Source organism: Lotus japonicus, chromosome 4, assembly GCF_012489685.1.
Source record: "Lotus japonicus ecotype B-129 chromosome 4, LjGifu_v1.2".
Taxonomy (NCBI): Eukaryota; Viridiplantae; Streptophyta; class Magnoliopsida; order Fabales; family Fabaceae; genus Lotus; species Lotus japonicus.
In genome coordinates this window covers 69,139,467-69,161,047 of record NC_080044.1, presented here as the reverse complement: position 1 = coordinate 69,161,047, position 21,581 = coordinate 69,139,467, and the positions used below count along the sequence as shown (strand labels likewise).

Genomic DNA, 21,581 nt, shown 5'->3' with positions numbered 1-21,581 from the left:
TCATTCTTCTACTTTAGAAAATGACAATCTACTTTAAAATATAAATTTTTCACACTAAAATATTTTATAATCATCATGTCTCCTCACATTTACTCTTTTCTTTTACTATCATCTCTCCAATTCCAACCACTTTAGCATTGTCTCTGTTGTCTCACCAATCCGGTGATTACCAGTTACAGCTAAGTTAACATCTTCAAGAAAACCACTACTTATTACATGTAACTAAAACCTTGAGAGAGTAAGCCAGAGAGTGGCATTTAAATTTAACTAATCATTGAAAGGGGTCTAATTTGAAGAAGCACTTGTGTGCAATGCTACTAAAGAAGCATAGTGACCACCCTTTTGGAGTAATGTTTCATGCTTTCCTTTCTCTGCTATGACCCCATTCTTAACCACTGCAATTAAATCTGCACCCTTAATAGTGGATAACCTGTGAGCCACAACTATTGTGGTTCGCTCCACCATAACACGGTCAAGTGCATCCTGAACCACTTTTTCAGACTCGGCATCAAGTGCACTTGTGGCTTCATCTAGTAATAATATCTTTGGATTCTTCACTATAGCTCGTGCAATTGCCACCCGCTGCTTCTGTCCCCCAGATAGTTGAATTCCTCTCTCACCTACTATTCTGTCATAACCCTGCATATATAATATATTGATCTCAAGAATTTAGACCTGTATTCATATCATATGGTGTCTAAATAACTAATTCAGAAGTTTAAAGATGCACACTAGTTGAACTAGTGTTTAAGAGAGATTATGGAGATATTGCACACTGCAATTTACCTTCTGCAAACTACTAATGAACTTGTGAGCATTTGCCAGTTCTGCAGCAGCTATAATTTCTGCTTCTGTTGCATCACCGCCTTTTCCATATGCAATGTTGGCTCGAATGGTGTCATTAAACAACACAGGTTCCTGGCTTACCAGGCCCATCTGCTGCCTAAACCATTTAGGCTGTAGCTTTTGGATTTCTGTTCCATCCAGTGTAATCTGACCTGAATCTGGGTCATAAAATCTTTGCAGCAGTAAGATTACTGTTGATTTTCCACTTCCACTTTCGCCTACAAGAGCAACTGTCTGATTTTCATCAGGATAATCAAAATTTTAGATTCTCTCTTAAGAAAGTCTCAGATGAAAAAAATCATGTCTTCCTATGAGAATGATGCATCAAGCCAATGTATCAGTTGTAAGTTACCTGTCCTGAATGAATGCTCAAGGAAAGATCGCTGAATATATGAACATTCGGCCTGGTTGGATACTTGAAAGTGATATGTTGAAACTCAATCTCTCCCTTCACATCTTGCAATGTCATTCCAGACTCATCACTAGGGTCTATTTTTGATTTCTGATCAAGAATAGCAAATATAGAAGCAACAGAACTTTTTGCTTTACTCACACCTGGGCCCATGAAGCTAGTTTTAGATAGTTCTGATGCCGACATTGTGAGACAAAAATATACCTGAAAATATGGAAATGAAATTTTTATTTGCTAGAAGAATATGATGAACTTAGATCTTAAATTATCTTTGTTTTTATTTATTAAAAAAAACTTTTTAATCTATAAGAGAAATTAGCTTATTCTTTGTCAATAACAATTGAGATAAGTTAAAAATACATGGCAACCAATTTAGGATATAACTTACACGGAAAACCTCTGAGATTGTTGCTTTGCCATTCTCAACAAGTTGGGCTCCTGCATAAAAACTGCACGCATGGACAGTGAACTGAAGGAAGAGTGCTAAACCAAAACCAGTTCCACTGACTAAACCCTGCCTTATACTTGTCTGGAAAGGTCCTACACATTTCTTCTGGTATAACTTCATCACTTTCTCTTCGGCACAGAAAGAAGAAACTGTTCTAATATTCCCTACTGCATCATTGCCTACTTGACTTGCTTCCTCATATAGTTTCTGTGAAATATATAAAGCACAGTAGCATCATATCAAATTGTTGTTAGGACTGATTAAATAGGGAAACAAGGACTGTAGAAAATAAATAGTAATGTATGAAGAGTTGAAACACACTCAATTCATCCTCATAAAGTCGTTTATACTCTGAGTATGTCTACAAAGAGTCATGCTACATTTATTCATAGAAAACCCCATCTCTTTCAGTTATCATATAAAATCATTCATGTGTCTTCACGTAACAACTTAAACTCTTTGGATAGTTGGTTCATGGCATAGTGTTAGAGCACTATGGCCAACTGGTCTAGAGTTCGATCCTCCCCCATTATTCTAATAAAAAATTGAATCTTTGCAAAAGGTATATAGACTAGTGCATTGTCCACACTTCAAGCCCAATGTGCTCTTGATTGAAGGGGTGTGTAAGAAACATAACACAAAACCACTCAAGTGCCTTCGCCCAACAATTTAAGCTTTTGTGCTAGTTGGTTCATGACGCTTCCATTACATTTACCTTTCCATATAAATACATGTTTGGAAAATTGAAACCCTTCTAAAATTGATGCTGAAGCCAAAATCAATTCTAGGGATACACTTTTGTGGATAGCTTATGGGTTTCTGAGTTGATTCTGATCAAAGAGAAGCTCATTCAGACATGCTATAATTATGGTACGACCAGGACTTCTCTGTAAAATCCACATGCAATCAAATGGTTTCTGAGTTGTCTTTTCTGGTTTATTCATATATAGCATTTTCCATACAGAAATGGGAATAGAATTTTATGTCATTGCTTCAAATTCAGATTATATTTACATCCATTTTTCAGTCACCCTATTCATACTGTCTTAAAAAAATAGGTATTTCTATTTCCAAGGTTCCATATTAATGGTCAATCGTTTGATGTTGGTAAGGAACAAACCTTTGCATCTTTGCTGAATCCTTGCATGGACCTGATTTGCAGATATCCATTTACTAATACTAGAGGTAGCAAAAATAGAATGATGAGAGACAGCTGCCAGTTTGCTTCAAAGGCAATTACCAAGGCTGTAATTACTGTAGCAATATCTTGAACCAGCGAACCGAGGGCATCCCCGACCAAAGTTCGAATAGAAGCAGCATCAGTTGACAGCCTAGCTCCAAGTTCTCCACTTGAATGCTCAGCTTTATCAAACCATCCTACTTCCATGTGAATTATTTTCTCAAAACACATTAATAGGACCCTTTTTATCAACTTAGAACCAGCAACAGAAAAACAATAGGATCTCAATGGATAAAGTAAGAAGTAAGCCACACTAAGGGCAACAAATATTAATGCCCAAAACTTTGAGTCTTTGCGGAGTTCATCTGCAGGTTCAAAGAAAGTATCTATCATGATGGAGACAAGAAGCCCTACAGCAGGTAGTAATGCTCCATTTGCAGCTGCTGCTAGAGTCCTTATGAGTAACACTGGGATTTCAGGCTTGTTAAGATAAGCAAGGCGGAGAATTGGGACATCTGAAGGTGGACCTGATGTTGCTGTAGGAAGAACTTCAGGCTCTCCTTCTGATGCTTCCAAGATACCAAGTGTGGCAGGCATAGCATTGGATGTTCTGAATGAGTGATGACTGTTGTTTCCAATTCCAGATGATCCCATGCTTAAAGACCGGAAGGAAATCTCTTGGCTTGATTCTCTTCCAGAATCTATGAATTTTTCTACTGTATCCAAGTCATTTTCACCATGCGGTTCTGACTCCGTTTTAATTTCTTGCAATCTAATGAGCTGGCTATAAGCTCCATGAGGATCACCAGCGAGCTCAGCATGTGTGCCTAATCAGTTAAAAAGGTTAAGAACGCTGCATTGCATATGTAAAAGGAAAATGAAGACGTGACTGTACGTGAGAGAGAGAGAGAGAGGGAGAGGAACAGCTGAAAGCAAATGGTCATGCCGAATTTCATTTCTGGGGTAACTTATAGTATATCTACCTTTTTCTACTACTTTTCCTTGGTGAATAACGGCAATGATGTCAGCATTCCTTATTGTGCTTAGGCGATGGGCTACTATGATAGTTGTTCGGCTTATCATAATTCGGTCTAGTGTCTCTTGTACTACTCTTTCAGATTCTGCATCAAGTGCACTTGTAGCTTCATCTAGGAGTAGAATTCTTGGATCTCTCATAATTGCTCTTGCTATGGCAATTCTTTGCTTTTGACCTCCAGAAAGCTGAATTCCATGCTCTCCAACCATTGTGTCAAGTCCCTAAATTCAAAATCTTACAAAACTAGTGAGTCTTAAAGTCCATTCGATAAACACACTGCCACTCACACAGTCCTTTCAATGAACACACATTGCCACACACACATAATAGTCTTCAGTATCGTGTGGAATTTGAAACTGAAATTGTTGAAAAAGTAACAGAACATGTTAAGTTTCACAAGATGAATGAAGAATTGATAGCTCACATGGGGAAATTTATCTATGAACTTAGCAGCATTAGCAAGCGCTGCGGCAGCTCTGATTTCTTCATCTGTTGCCCCATCCTTACCATAGGCAATGTTTTCTTTGATGCTGCAAGTAAAGAGAATTGGTTCCTGGCTGACAAGACCTATTTTCCGTCTGATCCATTTTAGTTGAAATTCTTTGAGGTTGATACCGTCAATGAGGACTCCACCAGCTTGTGGATCGTAAAATCTCTATCAAACTGACAACTGTTGTTTTCCCACTCCCGTTTTGCCCTACCAAAGCTGCAGTAGTGCCACTTGATATTGAAATAGAAAATCCATTGAATATCACTTCTTTTGGTCTTGATGGATAACTAAAGCAAACCTCCCTAAGTTCTATATCTCCAGAAATATCATCTAGCTGCCGACCAGTAGGGTCATAAACATCAATATCTGGCTGCCTCTTTATTGTCTCAAACATTTTATAGGCTGCAACTTGTCCTGCAGCCGATGCAGTTAAGATTGGAAATGCCTGCCCCAGAGACCTGGGAAAAAAATTAGTACAAAAATGTGATGTATATCTAATTTTCTTGGAAAGATTGGGAGAGTGGGATGTATGATATGAAATGATACACCCACAATATAGATGGTAAAGCAGAAACTAACTTACAAGGAACCAGTCACCATTGCAAAAAATGCACCGATTACTTGTCCTCCCGTATAACCTTTCTCTAGTATCATCTTCCCTCCAAACCATACAGCCATAGCATAAGTGCTTTGAAGAATTAAACGAACTGAACCTAGGCCTAAACCAGTAGCCAATCCCTCTTGCACTCCAGTTCTGCAAGCTTTAGTCAAGAACTGATTGTATTGAGCTATAGCTTGGTTCTCACCAGTAAATGATGCAACCTGCATTCAAGGAATGTGTATAGGAAAATGAGAAGGAAAAGTAATGAAAATCTCTCTCTGAAGATTGACATTTGACATACAGTTCGAATTGAACCAATCGTCCTCTCTACTATAGCAGCTGCTTCAGAATAAGCTGCTTGTCCTCGTGATGCCATCTTTGCGAAAGAAATTCTCATTAGTGAACCAGAGAGGACAAGAAGTGGAATAGAAGATAGAAGAACATGGGTTAGTAGCCAGCCCTTGATGAATGCCATGGCTAAACCTCCTAAAAAAGCTGCCACATACTCTATGAATTGTCCTACCTGAGATATATCAGCCAAAAAGGAGGAAGAACAAGTTATCTTTAACTTTTTTTCATCATAGTTGGATGAGATGGTGATGATATGGGGTGGTGAATTAATACCTTCTCACCCATGGCATCTTGAATAAGAACTGTGTCACCTGACATCCTTTCACCAAACTCACCATTGTTCATTTCCTTGTCAAAGAAGCTTATATCTTGCCTTAAAATTGCTTTGAGGTATAAAGCTCTTATTCTAGCTGCTTGTCTCTCCCCCGTGATAACCCAGCAAGCCACCTCTGGAAGATATCAGCTATTAGTAACTTTGTTATTTTTACATTTAAGCCAAATTATATTTCTAGTTACATTAAGCTAGAGAATTGGCATTCTTACGCAGAAACGCTGCAAAAAAGGTGCCTACACCCAATACTGCGAACTTCACGGACGCCTGAGCATGAAAAGAACCATGATGGATTATAACGTATAAATGAGGAGAATTTGAAACTCAAAATTGTTCCCCTAAAGCTAAATATAATTCTGGTGGAATTTGATACCCACAACTTGTTGCACAATAGATACTAAAAATATGCACTAGAAATTGATAAGAGGGTTTGAATAAAAATTACTTTACACTTGTTTGTTTCAAAAAAAGTGTGAGTGAGACCATTCGACGTAGAGTAGTGTACAACTCATCGCTCACCCATGCAAATGTTTACTTTTCCTCTAACAAGCATGGAATTAAGTGATTTTACAAGTGTTTTTCACCCTCTATTAAGAAACAATGAGAAAAAAAAATATTAGGGTTAGTGTTACCTTGGAAACTTCATGAACAAGTTGTTTAGTGTTAGCATTTTCTCCAAAAGCATCAATTGTATCTCCGATAAATATTGTCTTTAAAGGAAGAGAGATTCCATTCCCAACAGCACTTATTGTCCCTACAAACATCAGCAAATAATCCCAAGAGTCTGCAAATGAGAAAAGCTTATGAAAGGGTACTGTTTTATTGCTTTGGTCCTTGGCCTTGTTCTTCTTGGAATTCTGAAGCTTGTTTTCAGGACCTAGAACTGATGGATCACTTGTTGGTCCTGTCATTTCAATTGAAGTAACATCTCCATCTAACCTGGCCTTGGCCACCATTTTCCCCTGGGAGAACTTCTGTTTTTACAGCTTACAAACACCAATAGGAAACAGCTGCAGAATAAGGATCACTGGTTTGAGTTTGCAGATCCCATATAGTTTTTACAACAAAAGTCAATACTCACTCATGTGAGATATGATGTATTTTATAAATATCATTATAGTTACAGATTTTGTTGATACATTATTTGGTTGGTAGTACTATATTCCAGAGTTACTGCAGCTACGTCTAGCATCTTTATTGATATAATATTTGGTTGGTTAATAATTTAATATGTGAGCTTATAGTTTTATATTAGTCAACTTATAATGGACTAAAAAAAGAAGAGTTGTAGACTGTCTACGGTAGACTGTCTAGTTGTAGAAATAATCTGGTCTCCTATCATAGAATTTACAGTTTATTTTGTTTTGTTTTGCTACTGAAAATTTTCTGTCCTTGCTTATCAATTTGACCCTTTGAGATACAGACAGAATGAGAAGTTTTGGCCACATTTAGTTTTTCCTTAACACACAAGCAAGATTTCTTAGGCTAAAGTTTCTGCAAAACGGTATTTTCACTTTTTTCTTAATTTACACATAATCTGATTTTCAGTTTTTCTTGAACAGCCAGGTCGGTAGCTGACGGGATTACTCATTTAACCAATTTTTCAGTAGTACTTTCACTTCGGAGCTTGATATTTTCACATCTAAATTTTTTTCACATATCTTTTACACTGCTCCAGTTCCTAAACAAGCTCAAGGTATGTTTGTTCTCCATAGTTCATCAGTGACAAAGTCTTGTGCAAGATTTTTGATGTAAAAAAGTGATACAAATGAGAATGATATGCATAAGAATCATTTCATGAATAAAAAGTAATAATTAACAATCAAAGCTTTTATTTCACTAGTTCTTTCAAGAAAACAAAATTACAAATTACAATAAATAAAGCAATTGGAGAGTGGTATTTAAACTTGACTAATCATTGAGAATAATCAATTTCCTAAGCATCTGATTTTACTCTGATAAAAGTTGCAACAAGCTGAAGGGGAGTCTAAGATGAAGAAGCACTTGTGTGCAATGCTACTAAAGAAGCATAGTTACCACCCTTACGGAGTAACGTTTCATGCTTTCCTTTCTCTGCTATGACCCCATTCTTAACTACTGCAATTAAATCTGCACCCTTAATAGTGGATAATCTATGAGCTACTACTATTGTGGTTCGGTCCACCATGACACGGTCAAGTGCATCCTGAACCACTTTTTCAGACTCGGCATCAAGTGCACTGGTGGCTTCATCTAATAGTAAAATCTTTGGATTCTTCACTATAGCTCGTGCAATTGCCACTCTTTGCTTTTGTCCCCCAGATAATTGAACTCCTCGCTCCCCTACTATTGTGTCATAACCCTGCATATATAATATATGTCAAGAATTTAGAACTGTATTCATATCATATGGTGTCTAAAAAACAAATATTAAGAGAGATTAAGTAGATAGTTCACACTGCAATTTACCTTCTGCAAACTACTAATGAACTTGTGAGCATTTGCCAGTTCTGCAGCAGCTATGATTTCTGCCTCGGTTGCATTTCCTCCTTTTCCATATGCAATATTGGCTCTGATGGTCTCATTGAACAGCACAGGCTCTTGGCTTACCAGGCCCATCTGTTGCCTTAGCCACTTCACTTGCAGCGTTTGGATTTCTTTTCCATCCAGTGTGATGTGACCTGAGTCTGGGTCATAAAATCTTTGTAGTAATGAGATCGCAGTTGATTTTCCACTTCCACTTTCTCCAACCAGTGCTACTGTCTGATTTTTATCAATATAATCAAGCTGTTAGCACTTTCTTTAGGATGAATATTATAGAGTAGTCTACTGGATAAGATGTGCAAATTACAAAATTACCTTGCCACTGTGAATGGTCAAGCAAAAATCTCTGAATATTTGAACATCAGGTCTGGTAGGATACTTGAAACTGACATTGTTAAACTCAATTTCTCCCTTTACTTCTTCCAATGTCATTCCAGATTCATCACTGGGGTCTATTTGCGACTTCCGATCTAGAATAGCAAATATGGAAGCAGCTGCACTTTTAGCTTTAGTTGAATCTGGGGCCAAGGACCCAGATTGAGAGATTCCTATAGCTGCCATGCTGAGGGCAAAAAAGACCTGCAAATTAGGCAACAAAATCATCAATGCAAGAAAAATAGTTATATGGATTTATTCAGTTGTGTAGTCTTCATTTGTCCCATTCATAACCAATCTGAGATTCCATCACTCACACTTGGATTTCAAATAAAGTGGACAAAACCTCATGGTGATTGTTGATTAACAATTCACCAATAACTGTGACAATGAGGAGAAAACTGATAGAATGTCTGACATGGTGAATAAGTTAGGAGAGTAACTTACACGGAAAACATCTGAGAATGTTGTTTGGCCATCCTCTACAAGACGAGCTCCAGCATAAAAACTGCATGCATAAACTGCATACAGCACGAAGAATGATATCCCAAAACTAACTCCACTTACTATCCCTCTCCTTATTCCTGTCTTAATTGGTCCCTCACATCTTTCCTGGTATAACTCCATCACCTTCTCCTCTGCACAGAAAGAAGCAACTGTTCTTATACTCCCCACAGCATCATTCGCCACCTGACTTGCTTCCTCATACAATTTCTGTCCAGCAAAAATATTGTCAGTATTCATAACATATAGCTAATCCAAGAACATGCTTGTAACAATATTGACTCATGGTCATCAAGAAAATTTTCTTCTTAGTATGATGTTAAAAGTTGTGCTAAGAAATTGATCTGATTAGTGATTACTTTTATTCAGGTTCACAACTCCACTTCCCATGAAGTTGAAAACACAGATATTTTCATATTCATTCACTATATCAGTTGGTTGGTTAATGGAAGTCAAGACTCGAGAACAAACCTTGGAATCTCCACTGAACCCTTGCAAGAACTTCAACTGAAAATATCCATTTAATCCTAACAGAGGCACCAAAGCAAGGATTACAAGAGCAAGCTGCCAGCTGGCTACAAAAGCAATTACCAAGCCAGCTATTGCAGTAGCAATATTTTGAACCAGCAAGCCGAGTGCATCCCCAACCAAACCTCTAACTGAAGCTGCATCAGTAGAGAGCCTTGCTCCAAGTGCTCCGCTTGAATGCTCAGCTTCATCAAACCAGCTAACTTCCATGTGAACTAGTTTCTCAAAACACATTTCCCGGATTCTTTTGATCAACTTACCACCGGCAACACCAAAAAAGTAGAATCTACATGGAAAAATTACTAACGATGCCACGCCAAGGCCAACAAATACTAGTGCCCAAACTTTAGAATCTTTGCGGAGTTCATCAGCTGGCTCATAGAAAATACTTATCATTTTGGAAAGCAAGAGCCCAAAAACAGGTAAGATTACTCCATTTAACACTGCAGCTATAGTCCCTACCAGTAAGACTGGAATCTCAGGCTTGTTTAAATAGGCCAGGCGATAAAGAGGCACTTCTGGTGGCGAAGAAACTGTTGAAGGGGAAGCTTCTCCACCAACTGGCTCCAAGAATCCAACTGTTGGGGGTATGCCATATGAAGCTGAGAATGAGTGATGGCCACTGTTTCCAACTCCAGATGACCTTTGGCTTAAAGATGCTGAGGAAAAAGATCTTTGATTTGATATTCTTCCGGAATGCACTGAACTTTCTTGCTTGTCTGTGTCATTTGCAGCATTCTGTCCTGATCCCTTTATTTCTTGCAGTCTAATGAGCTGGCTATAGGCTCCATCAGGATCCCTGGTGAGCTCAGCATGCGAACCTGATCAATTGAAAAATATAAGAATGCAATAAGGTATGTAAACAGTTGGGTTTTATGCCTTCTACGAATTCTGAATGGTGAAATTAGATGTTTATTACAACATCATATATTTACCTCTTTCAACTATTTTTCCTTGATGAATAACAGCAATGGTATCAGCATTCTTTATAGTACTTAGGCGGTGGGCTACAATGACAGTTGTTCGGTTTATCATTATTCTGTCAAGTGCCTCTTGTACAATTCTCTCAGATTCAGCATCAAGGGCACTTGTAGCTTCGTCCAGAAGCAGGATTCTTGGATCTTTTAAAATTGCTCTTGCTATTGCAACTCTCTGCTTTTGACCCCCAGAGAGCTGAGTTCCATGTTCACCAACCATTGTGTCGATTCCCTAAGATCATAATAATTGTGTAAATTTGTTGAGGTAAATGGACCCTTTGATATAAACATATAAATTTCTTTGCTAACACACTATGCTGATAAAGAAAATCTTTACAAGCATTTCACTTTTTAGTTTCTGCATTTAAATGAAAATCCGAGAGTTTACCTGAGGTAGTTTATCTATAAATTTGGCAGCATTAGCAAGTTCTGCTGCAGCTCTGATTTCATCATCAGTTGCACCATCCTTGCCATAGGCAATATTCTCTTTAATGCTACAAGTAAAGAGAACTGGTTCCTGACTGACTAGGCCTATTTTCTGTCTGATCCATTTCAGTTGAAATTCTCTAAGGTTGATACCATCAATTAGAACTTCACCGGCCCGAGGATCATAGAATCTCTCTATCAAACTAACAACAGTGGATTTTCCACTCCCACTTTGCCCTACCAAAGCTGCAGTTGTACCACTTGGTATTGAAAGTGAAAATCCATTGAATATCAGTTCATCTGGTCTTGTAGGATAACTAAAGCAAACCTCCCTGAGTTCTATATCTCCACGAATATCATCAAGCTTCCGACCAGTAGCATCATAAGAATCAATCTCTGGCTTCCTTTTAATCGTTTCAAACATCTTAAAGGCTGCAGCTTGTCCAGCAGCGAAAGCACTCAAGCTTGGAGATGCCTGCCCAAGAGACCTGGTATTGGAAAATAGAAATATAGTTAGGATAAGGGGGAGAAAACATGTTCTTATCTTCTGAGTTCTGAAGATAGGGGGGGAAGAAAGAACACACAACTTACATGGAGCCAGTCAAAACAGCAAAAATCACAGTCACAACATCCCCTCCGGTATATCCTTTCTCTATTACCATTTTCCCTCCAAACCATACAGCCAAACCATAACTGCAGATGACTACAAAATAGAGTGAACCAAACCCCAAACCAGAAGCTAGTGCCTCTTGCACTACTGTCTTGTATGCTTTGATTAAGGACTGGTTATATTTGACTATAGACTGCTTCTCCCCAGTGAATGATGCAACCTGCAATGGAAAAATGGAAGTTGTTTAAGAATTCTCCAATAACAAGAAGAATGTCAGGAGTTGTTTTTGACAGTGTACATACAGTTCTGATTGAACCTATGGTCTGCTCTACCACACTTGCAGCTGTAGAATAAGCTGCTTGTCCGTTGGATGATGCTTTTGTAATAGCGACGCCTACCATGGCACCAGACAAGACAAGAAGTGGTATGCAAGATAGCATGACAACAGTTAGAAGCCATCCCTTGATGAATGCTATGACAAAACCTCCAACGAAAGTTGCCATTAACTGTATGAACTGTCCCACCTGAAACGAAAGCAAGCAAAACATCAATCAAAAAATATAATTTACCTTGAACTTTTTTTTTTGCTTGTTATAGGAAAATGAAATGGGGATGATTTAGGACTGTGGTGATTCATCAATACCTTCTCACCCATGGCATCCTGAATAAGAACTGTATCACCTGACATCCTTCCAACAACCTCTCCAGTATTAGTTTCCTTATCAAAGAAGCTCACATCTTGCCTCAAAATTGTTTGAAGGTATAAGCCTCTAATTCTTGCAGCTTGTCTCTCCCCAGTGATCATCCAGCAAGACAATTCTGGTACATAGAAAACAGGGTTTTTGGGTCATAATGAGCCAAACTAATTGGTTTGGTAGAAAGAATTAACAAGGAATCTAATGTACTTACGCAAAAGTGACGCAAAAAAGGTACCCGCAGCCAAGTATACAAATTTGAGAGACACCTGAACACATTTAATGTTTAAGTTTTAGAAGTTCACATCAATCTAATAGTGTTGTTGTAAACAGGTGCCATGAAGAGATGGTTGAGGATTTACCTTGGAAACTTCATCAACAACATCTTTGGTGTTTGAAGAATCTCCAAATGCATTGATCATACTTCCAAATATCAAAGTCATTAAGGGCATGGAGATTCCATTCCCAATAGCACCCACAGTCCCCACAAACATCAATAATTGATCCAAAGGATCAGCAAATGAGAAAAGCTTGTACAAGGGTACTGTGTTGGTGGTTTCATCTTTGGCCTTGCTTTTCTTTGATTCCTTCTTTCCATCAGCATCTGCAACTGGTTGAAGAGTTGCAACATTTCCATCCAAACTGATATCCCCAGTCATTTTCTTGGAGGAAAACTTCTTTTGATTAAAAACCCTTCTACCAATGACTCCAAATGGAAAGCAGCTGCAGAAAGAAAAAACTCTAGGTTCATGTCATTAACATACAAGGTACTGCTCTCCAAACCCTCATTTCATTATGAAATGTTTTCTTTTTCCTTGGATTGTTGTGTGTGCATTGATGAGTTTGTGAAGAAAATGATGACTTTATGACTTTTCTTTTCATTGGGGGTTTAGAAGTTCAAACTTAGTTCAACAAATGTAGTGAAAAATTTCAGCAGAAGATAAGCTAGTAACATGGAAACATGTTAAGGAAAATAAAAGCCATATCAGACAGTTGAGAGAGAGAGAGAGATGAACCTTGTGCAAGCAAAAGCTGAAGTAATTTTTGCTTAGGCAGAAGAAGGAGAGCTAGCCGTAGCAAGCAACAGATCAATGAATAAATAAACAAATTGTTAGTTGAAAAGTGTAGGAGTGAATGGAACTTGTGTTCCTCTCAATGACTTTATATAGAACTGCATATAATTGGAAGTTGCATCTGCAAATTCTTGACCCGCAAGTTAACTGTTAGTAGTCAAAACTATTTGGTTTTAATTTCTTTTTCTTTTTAGCTGACTAGTCTTCATTAATGTTTTATGTTGTGTTGGAAACTATGATTATTAGATAAACAAAGAGGTAATGACTTTATGAACATTAATCCTGCTGAGTATTCAATTGTACTATTTGCTTGTGGAGCACATAAATCACTGTCATAGTCAAATCAGAACATTATTTTATGAAAAAGTTTTCAAAAGACGATAGAACATTTATTTCAGATATTTTTTAGATAATAACTCTAAAAATCTGCATTTATAATAACTCCCAATGTTTGTACTTATAAATAATTCAAAATGAATTTACCATTTTATTTAATTTACAAATATATAGAATAAGTTTTAAATTAAGTTGTTCATGTTCAAGCCAGCTCAAATGGCTACAACTCACCATCGTCCTGGTTGACCCAAATGATTCACTGTTCTGGCCAGACCAAATAGTCATAACTCATCATCATCCTGATTGGTTTAAATGATTCACGATCAAGTGAATGTCGTGTTGGTCAGTAGTAACAATTAAGATAAGCTCATAACTCGTTCACTCAGTCACCTGAGACTGTTTAAGCAAAATCATTATCTCAAAAGCTATTTACAATGGTTAAACTAAGGCCATAATTAAATGAAATGAAAAACAAAAAATATAGGATGTGACAGGTTTTAAAAGTAGCCACTAGTATAATCAGGGAGGATAGGATTCTTGGCAGTCACGGTGGAATGGCCACCCAACGCGCATACAAAAAGAAACAAAGATTATTCTTCTATGTTTTAAAATTCTATTCGATTCATTACTTGATCTCCAAAAATAACACTCTAGTAGTAGTAGTACCTTCTTCCCCAAGGGATTCAATTTTTTATTCTTCATTTACTAGCTTTAATTCCATTGTGTGAAACTAGAAAATTAGAAATCATGAAACGTGACCTGTTTGAACTCCTCTTCATACAAAATCATCAATTTCCTCGAAATTACTTTGCTATCCCAAAGCATGTATAGTCCCCTGCCTCCTGAAAAATTATAAACCAACAAAGACACATCACATTGGAACTTTCCTAGAACAAGCTCATTTTTATTGTTAACCTCTTTAGTTTGTTCCTCCATGCTTACTTTTACATGGAAAATTAACTCTTCTTTTGTACAATTTTCCTTCTTCTTTATTTCGAATACTTTTCTTCCAAAGACATAAAAAAAAGACAAAACCAAAGGGAAAGAAAGATGTATACTACTCTTCCAAAGGAGACATCAACCTATAAATGACTTAGAACAGAAGGGGAGGGTGTTGCAAAACTTGTTTGTCTCTCAAATTAAAATGGACATAAATCACCAAAATATATGAGAGGTCATAAAATCTTCAGTCTATAATTGACACAACATGACATATGTTACGGTTTGTGTCATAGAAAACTAACACAAAATGGTTGTAGTAATCTAGCAGACATAGCTATGATAGTTTTGTTAAATTGCGAAATCCATCTTGAGAATATTAAAAGGAAAATGTCCGGTAGAGTGAGAAAGGAAAATAAAAGAGGGAAGTAATATGCGAGATAAGAAAATATGTGAAGTGTTTGTACTTTGGACTTTGGAGGTGTCTACAGTGGCATGGATCGTCACATGAGTTTTTACCTTCTATAGCAGGTAATATGACTTGGAAAATTGAAAATTGTTTCATACATTAAGTCCTTGTGAAATCTAAAATTACAATAAAAGTCTCATCTCTTCTTCCTCAAACTTCATACCTCCATAACTATCAAACCTTCAAACTCCACCCTTCCATCACCACCATATTTTCCGGCTACCACTTTTTCCGGGCTCAGTGCTACCATTGCATCCTATAAAATCTATAATTCTGTTTAGTTTCTATTAAACATTTATTCAGTTTTGGGCTCGATAAAATATAAAATTTTACGTTATTTTAATCACTCTTTCATACCTAACGAGGAATGAATTCTGCATGATTTTGTATTTTTTAAAATTAAAAATACAGAAAATTTTTATATGGACTAAAATCAAAATGTGTTACTTTTATAAGAACGGAAAACATATTTAACTCTAAAGCAAAAAACATTTCACAAAAGATTATGAAGTGATTTTGAAGCATAAAAACTTGCAGCTCACAATTAGGATATATATATATATATATATATATATATATTAAATTTTAAAAAGTAATAAATTATTTTTCAATTATATAATTTTACATGTGTTGCCTCACAACTTATAATTTATGAAGCTGTCACTGCAAGTGAGAATTATATGTAACAACATTTGAGAAAAAGTGAAACATAAAGCCATTCAGAGTGGTATTTACTATTTACTATTTACTATTTAAACTTGCCAAATTACTAAGGACATAAATCCTGTGCATCTGATTTTGCTTAGATAAAAGTACCAACAAGCTGAAAGTGGTACTAAGATGAAGAAGCACTTGTGTGCAATGCTACTAAGGAAGCATATTGACCTCCCTGATGGAGTAATGCTTCATGCTTTCCCTTCTCTGCTATAACACCATTCTTAACCACTGCAATTAAATCTGCACCCTTAATAGTAGATAACCTATGAGCCACTACTATTGTGGTTCGGTCTACCATAACACGGTCAAGTGCATCCTGAACCACTTTTTCAGACTCGGCATCAAGTGCACTGGTGGCTTCATCTAGTAATAATATCTTTGGATTCTTCACAATAGCTCGCGCAATTGCCACCCGCTGCTTCTGTCCCCCAGATAATTGAACTCCTCGCTCCCCGACTATCGTGTCATAACCCTGCATATATAGTACAATGATCTCAAGAATTTAGACCTGTATTCATATCATATGGTGTCTAAATAACTAATTCAGAAGTTTAAAGATGGACACTAGTTAAACTAGTGTTTAATCAAGAATTTGTAGATAGTGCACACTGCAATTTACCTTCTGCAAACCACTAATGAAATTGTGGGCATTTGCTAGTTCTGCTGCAGCTATGATTTCTGCTTCTGTTGCATCTCCTCCTTTTCCATATGCAATGTTAGCTCTAATAGTTTCATTAAACAGTACTGGCTCTTGGCTTACCAGGCCCATCTGCTGTCTTAGCCATTTCACTTGCAGTCTTTGGATTTCTTTTCCATCCAGTGTAATGTTTCCCGAGTCCGGGTCATAAAATCTTTGTAGTAGTGAGATCACTGTTGATTTTCCACTTCCACTTTCTCCAACCAGTGCAACAGTCTGATTTTTATCAATATGATCAAGAAGTTAGTTCTTTCTTAATGAATAACAATATAGAGTAGTCTACAGGAAAAGACATACAAAAAACAACAAAAGTCTTATCCCACTAAGTGAGGTCGGTTGTATGGTGGATTACTTGATCCATATTAAAGATATGGCCATGTTTACATTGGCTCCAGGAAAAGAATACAAATTAGAAAATTACCTTGCCACTGTGAATGGTCAAGCAAAGATCTTTGAATATTTGAACATCAGGTCTGGTAGGATACTTGAAACTAACATGGTTTAAAACAATTTCTCCATTGACTTCTTCCAATGTCATGCCAGATTCATCACTAGCATCTATTTGTGACTTTCTATCAAGAATAGAAAATATTGAAGCAGCAGCACCTTTTGTATCTGCAAATTCTTGACCCGCAAGTTAACTGTTAGTAGTCAAAACTATTTGGTTTTAATTTCTTTTTCTTTTTAGCTGACTAGTCTTCATTAATGTTTTATGTTGTGTTGGAAACTATGATTATTAGATAAACAAAGAGGTGATGACTTTATGAACATTAATCCTGCTGAGTATTCAATTGTACTATTTGCTTGTGGAGCACATAAATCACTGTCATAGTCAAATCATAACATTATTTTATGAAAAAGTTTTCAAAAGACGATAGAACATTTATTTCAGATATTTTTTAGATAATAACTCTAAAAATCTGCATTTATAATAACTCCCAATGTTTGTACTTATAAATAATTCAAAATGAATTTACCATTTTATTTAATTTACAAATATATAGAATAAGTTTTAAATTAAGTTGTTCATGTTCAAGCCAGCTCAAATGGCTACAACTCACCATCGTCCTGGTTGACCCAAATGATTCACTGTTCTGGCCAGACCAAATAGTCATAACTCATCATCATCCTGATTGGTTTAAATGATTCACGATCAAGTGAATGTCGTGTTGGTCAGTAGTAACAATTAAGATAAGCTCATAACTCGTTCACTCAGTCACCTGAGACTGTTTAAGCAAAATCATTATCTCAAAAGCTATTTACAATGATTAAACTAAGGCCATAATTAAATGAAATGAAAAACAAAAAATATAGGATGTGACAGGTTTTAAAAGTAGCCACTAGTATAATCAGGGAGGATAGGATTCTTGGCAGTCACGGTGGAATGGCCACCCAACGCGCATACAAAAAGAAACAAAGATTATTCTTCTATGTTTTAAAATTCTATTCGATTCATTACTTGATCTCCAAAAATAACACTCTAGTAGTAGTAGTACCTTCTTCCCCAAGGGATTCAATTTTTTATTCTTCATTTACTAGCTTTAATTCCATTGTGTGAAACTAGAAAATTAGAAATCATGAAACGTGACCTGTTTGAACTCCTCTTCATACAAAATCATCAATTTCCTCGAAATTACTTTGCTATCCCAAAGCATGTATAGTCCCCTGCCTCCTGAAAAATTATAAACCAACAAAGACACATCACATTGGAACTTTCCTAGAACAAGCTCATTTTTATTGTTAACCTCTTTAGTTTGTTCCTCCATGCTTACTTTTACATGGAAAATTAACTCTTCTTTTGTACAATTTTCCTTCTTCTTTATTTCGAATACTTTTCTTCCAAAGACATAAAAAAAAGACAAAACCAAAGGGAAAGAAAGATGTATACTACTCTTCCAAAGGAGACATCAACCTATAAATGACTTAGAACAGAAGGGGAGGGTGTTGCAAAACTTGTTTGTCTCTCAAATTAAAATGGACATAAATCACCAAAATATATGAGAGGTCATAAAATCTTCAGTCTATAATTGACACAACATGACATATGTTACGGTTTGTGTCATAGAAAACTAACACAAAATGGTTGTAGTAATCTAGCAGACATAGCTATGATAGTTTTGTTAAATTGCGAAATCCATCTTGAGAATATTAAAAGGAAAATGTCCGGTAGAGTGAGAAAGGAAAATAAAAGAGGGAAGTAATATGCGAGATAAGAAAATATGTGAAGTGTTTGTACTTTGGACTTTGGAGGTGTCTACAGTGGCATGGATCGTCACATGAGTTTTTACCTTCTATAGCAGGTAATATGACTTGGAAAATTGAAAATTGTTTCATACATTAAGTCCTTGTGAAATCTAAAATTACAATAAAAGTCTCATCTCTTCTTCCTCAAACTTCATACCTCCATAACTATCAAACCTTCAAACTCCACCCTTCCATCACCACCATATTTTCCGGCTACCACTTTTTCCGGGCTCAGTGCTACCATTGCATCCTATAAAATCTATAATTCTGTTTAGTTTCTATTAAACATTTATTCAGTTTTGGGCTCGATAAAATATAAAATTTTACGTTATTTTAATCACTCTTTCATACCTAACGAGGAATGAATTCTGCATGATTTTGTATTTTTTAAAATTAAAAATACAGAAAATTTTTATATGGACTAAAATCAAAATGTGTTACTTTTATAAGAACGGAAAACATATTTAACTCTAAAGCAAAAAACATTTCACAAAAGATTATGAAGTGATTTTGAAGCATAAAAACTTGCAGCTCACAATTAGGATATATATATATATATATATATATATATATATATATATATATATATTAAATTTTAAAAAGTAATAAATTATTTTTCAATTATATAATTTTACATGTGTTGCCTCACAACTTATAATTTATGAAGCTGTCACTGCAAGTGAGAATTATATGTAACAACATTTGAGAAAAAGTGAAACATAAAGCCATTCAGAGTGGTATTTACTATTTACTATTTACTATTTAAACTTGCCAAATTACTAAGGACATAAATCCTGTGCATCTGATTTTGCTTAGATAAAAGTACCAACAAGCTGAAAGTGGTACTAAGATGAAGAAGCACTTGTGTGCAATGCTACTAAGGAAGCATATTGACCTCCCTGATGGAGTAATGCTTCATGCTTTCCCTTCTCTGCTATAACACCATTCTTAACCACTGCAATTAAATCTGCACCCTTAATAGTAGATAACCTATGAGCCACTACTATTGTGGTTCGGTCTACCATAACACGGTCAAGTGCATCCTGAACCACTTTTTCAGACTCGGCATCAAGTGCACTGGTGGCTTCATCTAGTAATAATATCTTTGGATTCTTCACAATAGCTCGCGCAATTGCCACCCGCTGCTTCTGTCCCCCAGATAATTGAACTCCTCGCTCCCCGACTATCGTGTCATAACCCTGCATATATAGTACAATGATCTCAAGAATTTAGACCTGTATTCATATCATATGGTGTCTAAATAACTAATTCAGAAGTTTAAAGATGGACACTAGTTAAACTAGTGTTTAATCAAGAATTTGTAGATAGTGCACACTGCAATTTACCTTCTGCAAACCACTAATGAAATTGTGGGCATTTGCTAGTTCTGCTGCAGCTATGATTTCTGCTTCTGTTGCATCTCCTCCTTTTCCATATGCAATGTTAGCTCTAATAGTTTCATTAAACAGTACTGGCTCTTGGCTTACCAGGCCCATCTGCTGTCTTAGCCATTTCACTTGCAGTCTTTGGATTTCTTTTCCATCCAGTGTAATGTTTCCCGAGTCCGGGTCATAAAATCTTTGTAGTAGTGAGATCACTGTTGATTTTCCACTTCCACTTTCTCCAACCAGTGCAACAGTCTGATTTTTATCAATATGATCAAGAAGTTAGTTCTTTCTTAATGAATAACAATATAGAGTAGTCTACAGGAAAAGACATACAAAAAACAACAAAAGTCTTATCCCACTAAGTGAGGTCGGTTGTATGGTGGATTACTTGATCCATATTAAAGATATGGCCATGTTTACATTGGCTCCAGGAAAAGAATACAAATTAGAAAATTACCTTGCCACTGTGAATGGTCAAGCAAAGATCTTTGAATATTTGAACATCAGGTCTGGTAGGATACTTGAAACTAACATGGTTTAAAACAATTTCTCCATTGACTTCTTCCAATGTCATGCCAGATTCATCACTAGCATCTATTTGTGACTTTCTATCAAGAATAGAAAATATTGAAGCAGCAGCACCTTTTGTATCTGCAAATTCTTGACCCGCAAGTTAACTGTTAGTAGTCAAAACTATTTGGTTTTAATTTCTTTTTCTTTTTAGCTGACTAGTCTTCATTAATGTTTTATGTTGTGTTGGAAACTATGATTATTAGATAAACAAAGAGGTGATGACTTTATGAACATTAATCCTGCTGAGTATTCAATTGTACTATTTGCTTGTGGAGCACATAAATCACTGTCATAGTCAAATCATAACATTATTTTATGAAAAAGTTTTCAAAAGACGATAGAACATTTATTTCAGATATTTTTTAGATAATAACTCTAAAAATCTGCATTTATAATAACTCCCAATGTTTGTACTTATAAATAATTCAAAATGAATTTACCATTTTATTTAATTTACAAATATATAGAATAAGTTTTAAATTAAGTTGTTCATGTTCAAGCCAGCTCAAATGGCTACAACTCACCATCGTCCTGGTTGACCCAAATGATTCACTGTTCTGGCCAGACCAAATAGTCATAACTCATCATCATCCTGATTGGTTTAAATGATTCACGATCAAGTGAATGTCGTGTTGGTCAGTAGTAACAATTAAGATAAGCTCATAACTCGTTCACTCAGTCACCTGAGACTGTTTAAGCAAAATCATTATCTCAAAAGCTATTTACAATGATTAAACTAAGGCCATAATTAAATGAAATGAAAAACAAAAAATATAGGATGTGACAGGTTTTAAAAGTAGCCACTAGTATAA

General features: G+C 36.1%; 2 protein-coding genes and 1 pseudogene across 2 annotated transcripts; all 3 read right to left on the bottom strand.

Moving 5' to 3' along the window:
• Positions 1–29: 29 nt before the first annotated feature.
• LOC130711574 (ABC transporter B family member 11-like) lies at positions 30–6,769 on the bottom strand (annotated as a pseudogene).
• Positions 6,770–7,504: 735 nt separating this feature from the next.
• On the bottom strand, positions 7,505–13,493 carry LOC130711575 (ABC transporter B family member 11-like). Its single transcript, XM_057561253.1, has 13 exons — positions 13,350–13,493; positions 12,696–13,056; positions 12,548–12,602; positions 12,282–12,457; positions 11,941–12,162; positions 11,620–11,858; positions 10,991–11,516; positions 10,561–10,834; positions 9,569–10,446; positions 9,041–9,307; positions 8,534–8,797; positions 8,144–8,437; positions 7,505–8,036 (listed from the first exon to the last, which is right to left on the bottom strand). The coding sequence occupies exons 2-13, from the start codon at positions 12,990–12,992 to the stop codon at positions 7,683–7,685; spliced, it is 3,846 nt and encodes a 1,281-aa protein (XP_057417236.1). The 5' UTR covers positions 12,993–13,056; positions 13,350–13,493; the 3' UTR covers positions 7,505–7,682.
• A 2,229-nt stretch (positions 13,494–15,722) lies between these two features.
• Positions 15,723–20,853, bottom strand: LOC130713246 (ABC transporter B family member 11-like). The gene is made up of 6 exons (XM_057563032.1): positions 20,654–20,853; positions 20,155–20,448; positions 19,655–20,007; positions 16,986–17,199; positions 16,487–16,780; positions 15,723–16,339 (listed from the first exon to the last, which is right to left on the bottom strand). The coding sequence occupies exons 1-6, from the start codon at positions 20,768–20,770 to the stop codon at positions 15,986–15,988; spliced, it is 1,626 nt and encodes a 541-aa protein (XP_057419015.1). The 5' UTR covers positions 20,771–20,853; the 3' UTR covers positions 15,723–15,985.
• Between the last annotated feature and the right edge of the window lie 728 nt (positions 20,854–21,581).

Excerpts from the sequence above, each read along its gene's own strand:
- LOC130711575 (XM_057561253.1), bottom strand. The coding sequence starts at position 12,992 with ATGACTGGGGATATCAGTTTGGATGGAAATGTTGCAACTCTTCAACCA. Across the intron at positions 11,859-11,940 it reads CCATAGGTTCAATCAGAACT|GTTGCATCATTCACTGGGGA; the intron begins GTATGTACACTG and ends TTTCCATTGCAG. Across the intron at positions 11,517-11,619 it reads GCTGTTTTGACTGGCTCCAT|GTCTCTTGGGCAGGCATCTC; the intron begins GTAAGTTGTGTG and ends TTCCAATACCAG.
- LOC130713246 (XM_057563032.1), bottom strand. The coding sequence starts at position 20,770 with ATGACATTGGAAGAAGTCAATGGAGAAATTGTTTTAAACCATGTTAGT. Across the intron at positions 20,449-20,653 it reads TGACCATTCACAGTGGCAAG|ACTGTTGCACTGGTTGGAGA; the intron begins GTAATTTTCTAA and ends GATAAAAATCAG. Across the intron at positions 17,200-19,654 it reads ACAAGTGCTTCTTCATCTTA|TGCGGGTCAAGAATTTGCAG; the intron begins GTACCACTTTCA and ends TAACAGTTAACT.